This window comes from Ipomoea triloba, chromosome 10, assembly GCF_003576645.1.
Source record: "Ipomoea triloba cultivar NCNSP0323 chromosome 10, ASM357664v1".
Lineage (NCBI taxonomy): Eukaryota > Viridiplantae > Streptophyta > Magnoliopsida > Solanales > Convolvulaceae > Ipomoea > Ipomoea triloba.
In genome coordinates this window covers 12,828,479-12,837,049 of record NC_044925.1, presented here as the reverse complement: position 1 = coordinate 12,837,049, position 8,571 = coordinate 12,828,479, and the positions used below count along the sequence as shown (strand labels likewise).

The 8,571-nt window shown below is 33.4% G+C and overlaps 1 protein-coding gene across 1 annotated transcript; it reads left to right on the top strand.

Annotated features, from left to right (window-relative positions):
• Positions 1–696: 696 nt before the first annotated feature.
• On the top strand, positions 697–6,632 carry LOC116031691 (metacaspase-9-like). Its single transcript, XM_031273951.1, has 2 exons — positions 697–1,159; positions 5,777–6,632. The coding sequence occupies exons 1-2, from the start codon at positions 811–813 to the stop codon at positions 6,355–6,357; spliced, it is 930 nt and encodes a 309-aa protein (XP_031129811.1). The 5' UTR covers positions 697–810; the 3' UTR covers positions 6,358–6,632.
• The last annotated feature ends 1,939 nt before the right edge of the window (positions 6,633–8,571 follow it).

Below are 8,571 nucleotides of genomic sequence, written 5' to 3'. Positions count from 1 at the left end.
TATATATATATATATATATATATATATATATATATATATATATATATATATATATATATATATATATATATATATATATATATATATATATTATCTGAGGTAAGTATATCAAATTATTATAATTGTTAAGTAGATTTAAAATTAATAAATAATTTTAAAATCATGGATTCAAATCTTTGCATATGCAAGTATTTTTTTTTAACTTCATCAAAAAATAAAAAATCAAGCTAGGGTGCCCCTCCCAACGTTGGGCCCAAGGCAAGTGCCCATCTCGCCTGCCCTTAGGGTTGGTCCTGGATGAATCATTATTGCATGACGGTAGTCTATACAATCGTATCAACAGTTCAAAAATACATAAAGTATATTATTATAACTCATAAAATATATTATTCTAACACATAAAATATATTATTCTAACTTATAAAATATATTACTTACCTCATAAATCACATTATTCTAACAGATAAAATTTATGATACATTATTCTAACTTATAAAATATGTTATTTTATTTCAGAATGTTTATTTTTCTAACATATACAGGGAGCAAGAAATTATTTTTAAACATCAAAATGATTGTCGTTTTGGACCGTGATTCACACAATTGTTGTGTGTACTGTGTTTCCCCTTTTGAGATCTACTTCATTTATATCTTTCCGCTACATATAAATAGCAAGCCCATCATCATATCCCCGAGAATATTTAAATATTACATTGTAGAGAAGCTTAATCTCACTTCCAAGAATCAGAGACTGGGATTCTTTGTGGTCCAGTTTGAACTACTCCTAGTTGTTGCATCGCCCAGATCGAAATGGAAACAGAGCAGAAGAAGAGTATGAAGAGGATGGCGGTCTTGGTGGGCTGCAATTACGAGAACAACTCAGTGTTCAAGTTGAATGGATGCCGCAATGATGTGTTGGCGATGAAAGAAGTTCTGATTTCCCGATTCGGGTTCAAGCCGGACTGCATCGAAGTGCTGACGGATGAGGAGGGGAGCCCGGTGTTGCCCACGGCGGCCAATATCAAGTCAACGCTGCTTCGGATGGTGGCCCGATCCGAGCCCGGGGATGTCCTGTTCTTCCACTTCAGTGGCCATGGGATTTTGATCGAGAGCCTCAATGAAGAAGCTATTCTTGGCCATGATCTCAATGTCATCACTAGTAAGCAATATAATGCACCCCTTCCTCCTTCACTTTTTATTAGATTTTTAGTTAACATGATGAAATCATGAAATAACAATAATTTGAAAGGAGGCCTAATTTTAGGCAGAATGATTCTCCCCGATCCTTTCAGATCCTTATTCGTGAGACGTTTCATTGATCTTTATTAGTGAGATGGGTCGGCTCGAGTAAAAATTGAATTGCAATACTTATACTGAAAAATATAATACTAATCGGAAATAAATAATAATATTTTTAATTCAAAATGTAATTCTTTTACTTTTTTTTTTTATTTAAAAATATTACACTTTCCATTATAAATAACAAATACTTTAATCCTGATTAGTACTCCCTCCGTCCCATTTTATGTGTCTGATTTGATTAACGGGACTTGACTGAAATGATTTTCAACTCAATTTTTCATAATATTTATTTTAGTATTAATATACAAAATTTATATATTTAGAAACTACCCTAAAAGTACTATTAAACACAAAAAAATCAAATTTAAAAATAAGTAAAAAATAATAAAGAAAATAAACAAAAAAGAAAGAGTTGATTTGACCAATGAATAGTAAGTAGGACAGATAAAATGATACTGATTTGAGGGAGTATTACATTTTTCAGTATAAGTATTAAATTTTCATATTGATCCGATCCATCTCACGGATAAGGATCTGTAAGATGGTCTCACACAAATTTTGCTTTTTAAGAAATAAATAAAAGTTAATGATGTAATTTCACAAATAAAAGAAAATGATTAAGGGCCGTGGGTTCAAGTCCCATCCCAATAAAGAATCAACATAATTTTTTGAGCAAATACTAAAGATAGGTTAAAGTGTACTTAAAAATAAAAAAAATGATTAAAAATGATAAAGGCTAAGGGTGCGTTTGAAAATTAGGAAAATGACTTCAAGAAAATATTTTCCGAAAAATGAGTCATTTTTCAGAAAATAGTTTCATTTTCCAGTGTTTGGTTGCATTATGGAAACTGTCTTGGTGGGTTTGTCTAATTTTATGAAAAATGAGTAAAATTGTATTTTTTTTTGAAAAATGAGTAAAATTGTGTAATTAAACATTTTAATTGTGTTATTTAAAATATAAAATTATTTATAATAATATTAAAAATAATTTTATTTATTAATTTTTTTTAAAAAAAAGATCTCTGGTTTGCGGCCAAAACCTAATTGATTATTATGAGCGTTTTAGCGCACGAGTGGCACGAGCAATTATTTATTTTATTTGGTGGTGCGCGAGGGGCACGAGGGAAAACACTAAAGCCCCGCATTTTTCTTCTTTTACTTCTATCATTAAAGTCTTAAAGATTCCTTTTATGGGGGTTCAATCAAAGTCCATCTTTGTTAAAATTTTTAATTTAAAAAATAATAATCAAAAGAATAAAACCATCACTACCTTCTGTCTTTGTCTCATATTTATTCTTTTTTTTATTATTTATTGACTACGATAATTTATTAATTATTTTAAAAATATTTATTAATAATTTTTATTTGACTTTTGATGTTCAATAACATTTTCAATATATATTAAATATTAAAATAATTGAATTGTAAATAATTAAATTAAGTTTCATTAACTAAATCAAATAAAAAGATATTTATTTATTTTCACCTTTTTAATGTGTCATTATTCAAACGAATTCCTTTTGTATTTAATTAGTTTAATTCATCACAAACCCCTTTTTTGATATTTATTATTTAATTAACTTATCATGAAGTCAATCAAAAAATATTGTCATTTAAAACTTTAGAAATAGTGTTACGAAAGTGAACATTTGGGATAAATTATGTGCAAAAAAAATAGCACGCAATTTTCAATGTAAAAAGGACGTATAATAAATTAAGATTTTAACGGAGGAAAATGGAAATTCTGAATTTTTTAAAAAATCAAGCATATACTATTATTCTAATAGAACTTACCCACTAAGTATTGTATAACTTTTCATGAAATTAAGTTTTATTTGTCTAACTCTTAATAAACTAAGTAAAATTTGTCAGAGGTGTATGCTTTAAATTAGCAGTAAATATTAAATATATTTTTGGACATTTTCTTTGTCATAGGAATAATATAATTAATAGCATTTTATTATTTATTTCTTATATTATTTTGATTCAATTTTTTATGAATTAAATCTAAACAAATGTTTCACAATTCTTCATTTTTAAGAGTTAAGAATATCTACAATGACTAATTAATTATTAAATGTTATAAAATGTGTTTAGTTATAAAAATTCTAACGGGATATATATTGAGGTTTTTCAATTCATTAGTTATGCGAGGATTGTCACTCTTTAACTAGCAATTTTTTATCTTGAGGTTTTCGTGCTCCTTTTGGATTATTTAAAACTCGCTCAACAATTGAAGAAATGTGTCACGGTGGTTCTTAGAGGAAGAGTTTAGGTCCTGTTTAGTAAATTATCAGCTTTTCGGCTAATTTTGACTTATTTAACCACTATTAGTTGTTTGGTTAATAAGCTTTTTGTAACTTTAAAATGCTAAAATTTAAATGGCTACTCAAAATAGTCTTTTCAATTAGCTCTTTGAGAAAAAGAAATTATACCAAAAAGCTATCACAGCTAATTTATCAAACAACTTTCTACAATAGCTAATATTATCAACAAATCATACCTTCTAACCCAAACAGCCAACCCAATCAGCCAACAACCATTTACCAAACAGGGCCTTAGTGAATTATAACTAGAAGAAGTAGAGTTTCCCTCTTCGTCTACTTCGCCATTTGCCATGAAGCACTCAGAGTTGAGTTCAACCATTCTATTAATACTTGGGCTCCCATTAGTAGACCTACTCCTTTCGGTGTCTCAACCTCTTTCGCAAGAAGATAGATGAGGGCTTAATCTTATGAGTCTAAAGAGTTGGTGTTGTAGTCATTGTTGTGTGAGCTCTCTACCGATGGCTCCTCAATCACCAATGTTTTTCTTTGTTCTCTTCTGTTCTCCTTATCGCGTTGATATCGCTTTTCTTCTTTTCTTTCGTCCTTTTTGTTGGTCTTCTCTCCTCCTCCCAACAAGAGGCATTCAAGCTTGAAATGTCATGACTTCTTATATTTATAACACCCCTTTCAATAGAGGATTCTTCCTTATCCTTAGGATTTTTAACCTTGAAGTTGGAAGATGATCGATTTTGTTTGGGGGTTTTGTCATCCTACTTCTTGTTTTACTTAAGAAATTTTTAAAAAATTCTTCAATAATAATGCCATCTCAAACTTTGAAGTTGAAAGTTCTTCATTTATGGGTCAGAGATGAAGAAAAGTTCTTCATTTCTAATCTAGAGATGAAGACACTTGGTCTTTGACCTAGATATGGAGGGGTGGGGGTGTGGGGGAGGGGAGAGATCCACTTTGCTTTTATAATAAAATATAAAATTATCAAAAAAAAGTTAATTTTTAAAATTTTATCTGCCATGTCAACAATTTATGGAGTACCAATCATTTTGTGTTTAATTGAACCAAATTGGCCAATTCAGGGAGTTAATTTCGTTTTTTAAAGTTGGTTGCATGAACCAATAATATTGTTTGTCTAATTTGATTCTTATTTTTATATACATTTTTTTTAAATAATCATTGACCTTTTTTTCTTATATAGATAATAGCGGTCTTTTGTGATGGATAATTGTGGTTATTTAAGGAAGGCAACCATGATTACCACAAAAGTATCATGAGGTCAGTTTAAACTTTGAACCTATAAATGAAGGCAACCAATTCAAGGAGATGGTTGCTTTCTCTTAGGGCTCCAAATTAGACAACAAAAGCTGCCTTAATAAGAAATTTAATTTTAAAATACAACATTGGTTGTCTGAAAAAAAAAAAAAATTTAAGACACAAGCTAGAGGCTCTAGCTTAGCTTGGAAAATGATGTCTTTAGGCCTTAGGTTTCATTCAATTCCTATTGTGCAAAATTAGGTCGAGATGACTATAAATACATTAAATATTTAATTTCAACCACTTTCTACTTTAATTTGGATATATAAATGAATGTTACCATGCATTAGAATGGAAGATGTGTTTTGTCCGAACATAAGGATCAGAATCAGAATATGGGAATCAAATACTTGGTAATTGGAATGAGTTTTTGTGATTGTATTTTGTATGTTTAGTAGTAAGGTGAAATTCAAATGATTACTAATATTGATGTTTATAATTAGTTATATATATGACACTATAAATGTTTTTAAAATACAAAAATAAAAAATCAAAGGTAATTGGTCTTAAGAGTGGCGATAATGTGAGTAGGCAATGCAATGAGAAGTTGATAAAGTGAGGAAAAAAATGAGAAATGAGTGAGGAGGTGATGAAATGAGGAGATATATGAATTGAGAAGTGATAAGATTGAATTAATAGAATGATACATTATTCCAATTAGGTAATGAATTTTGTAATTATCAGAGTAATCAAATCTGGTTTATACCTGTATTTTAAAAAATTGTCAAACAAACAATGTGCATGACTTTTTATTCCTATTCTTTTGTCCAACTCCATGAACCAAACACCCTGAATATATTGATTGATATTTTGTTCTTTATTTTATAGTTGAATTGATCATTATATAGAATGCATATATGATGGGTTAATTGAATTTGCAGGTGTGGATTTTCGGCATATAGTGAAGGGCGTGCCGAGAGGAGCGACGTTCACGATCCTCTCCGATTCCTGCCACAGCGGCGGGCTGATCGACAAAGAGAAAGAGCAGATCGGGCCGTGCGACCATCCCACCTGCGGCAACGAAACCCCCGAACCGCCGCCAAACACGCAAGTAAAATCCGTTCCTTTCGAATTCCTCTTGCGCCACCTCTCGTCCATCACAAAATTAGCCACGCGGGATATCGCACCGCACCACCTCGAGCTCTTCGGCGACCACGCCAGCCTCAGCTTCAAGCAGGCCGACAAGCGGCCGGAGCCTCTCGACGCGGACGAGGGGATCTTGCTGAGTGGGTGTCAGGCTAACGAGGTGAGCCGAGACGTGCCCACCAAAGAAGGGCAGCCGCCCCGTGGGGCGTTCAGCTATGCCGTGGAGACTGTGTTGAAGGAGCATCCTGGTCCTCTCAGTAATAGGGAGCTCGTTTTGTTGGCTAGGAAGGTTATCAAGAAATACCAACTCCCACAGCATCCTTGTCTTTATTGTTGCGATGGAAATGCCGATGCAGTTTTTCTTCGCCAATCTTGATCAGATCATAGACCGACCTAATCAATCTTCATGGGGTGTTTGTGTAATAAGTTAAGCAATTATTGCTCTATACATTATTTGATGGTGTGCAGTGTGCGCTAAATGTTGACATTATGTCATGAATTTGTTTTTGGTGGCTAAATGTTGACATTATGTCATGAATTTGTTTTTGGTGAAGCCGCCTAGGCTTAGAGCAGGAATGATCTAACTCTTCTGAATTTGCTTGCATCAACAAGCAGATGTCATGGATTATTACATTGTTTAATTTGATACGATCCTTGTATGTGTTGTTGCATGACAAAACATATAGAGATGGAGAATGATTTGGTGCGGTCGTGTGGCCCAAGATATGCCGATGGATGGAGGTGATCTGACGGTGGAGGTTATATATTAGGATTTAGGAAGTTTAATTCGCGTAACTTAAGTGGGGGCTTTACGGTAATTGTAAGTGGGAAGGTAATTTTAGAGTACAGAAAACACCAACAAACGTATTATTAAAACACACCATTCAACATACTAAAATGCACCAGTTCTTAGATTAAAACACACCACTTAACCACCACACACCAAATGCAACTACTCTCGTAAAAATCACCGCCATGTGTATTAAAACACACAATTCTACATTATAAAATGCACCACTGGACAAATTAAAACACACCATTCCCCACCATACGGAAATACACCACTCATTTCAAATGCACCAACAAAATTAAAACACACAATTATACGTTATAAAATCCACCACTGGACAAATTAAAACACACCATTCCCCACCATACCGAAACACACCACTCAATTCAAATGCACCAACAAAATTAAAACACACCATTCTACGTTATAAAATGCACCACTTGACAAATTAAAACACACCATTCCCCACCATACCGAAACACACCACTCAATTCAAATGCACAAATAAAATTAAAACACACCATTATACGTTATAAAATGCATCAGTTCTCAGATTAAAACACACCACTTAACCACCACACACCAAATACACATACTATTGCAAATTACAGCAATATTATCTCAAATATGAACCAGATTAATGTTGATAATGCACAGAGTATTGCGAATTACTCCATTCTCGTTTCTCTGTTGGAGTCGTCCTATGTGTTTTGTTCAGAACGGAGCGCTCGTTGCTGGTGATGGAATCCCTTCTACGCTCGTCTGGTGTTTGTTGCTCAGTGCTCGTCGACTTCAAGTCTCCGTCGTCGTCTGATCTGATCTGGTTTTGAAATTGTAGTGAATTGTCAACATTATCCTTCCCGCTCGCGTAGCTAAAGATCGGCGCCTATATTGTTTGGATTAATATGAACCCTTAGATCATGGGATCTAATGGTGCAAATAAGGCCACACAGCTGCACGGGGGAGACTGGCCGCATCTGATGGGGACTCTATATATATATATATATATATATATATATAGGATCGCGTTCAGGTGCGTACTGGCCGCCCAGGAGAGAACTGCGGACGAATCACAGCGCGCCACGTGTCCGGAATGTAGTTGCACCTAACGTTATAACTAGGTGCACGTCATGTTATAACTAGGTGCACATAGGTGCACCCAGGTGCATAAATGTTAACAAGGTAAATTACTTGCACCTGCAAGTGAAAATAGGTGCACACGTGCAAGTAAAATGTATTACAAGTGCAAGTAAATTGTACCATGAGCATCAATACTAAGTGCATCTAATGTTATAACTAGGTGCACCTAATGCTATAACTAGGTGCACATAGGTTGCAATTAGGTGCATGAATGTTAATAAAGTAAATTACTTGCACAAGTGCAAGTAAAATGTATTACAGATGCAAGTAAAATGTATTACAGGTACAAGTAAATTGTACAGTGAGCATCAATACTAGGTGCACCTAATGTTATAACTAGGTGCACCTAATGTTATAACTAGGTGCACCTATGTTGCATCCAAGTGCATAAATATTAACAAGGTAAATTACTTGCATTTGTAAGTGAAAGTATTTGCGAAAATAGGTGCATGAATATTAATAAGGTAAATTACTTGCACTTTTAAGTGAAAATAGGTGTGAAAATAGGTGCACTTGTAAGTGAAACTAGGTGCACTTGTAAGTGAAACTAGGTGCACCAAAGTTCCAGTTATTTATGAAAATGCCACCGCGTCATTTTTTTAAAATTGCATCTGATTCGTTGATCTGGACACGTGGACGGCTGTGGAGCGTTCTCATTTC

Bases quoted from the DNA above. Each gene is read 5' to 3' on its own strand.
- LOC116031691 (XM_031273951.1), top strand. From the start codon at position 811: ATGGAAACAGAGCAGAAGAAGAGTATGAAGAGGATGGCGGTCTTGGTG. The intron at 1,160-5,776 runs GTAAGCAATATA...TTGAATTTGCAG, and splicing joins TGATCTCAATGTCATCACTA to GTGTGGATTTTCGGCATATA.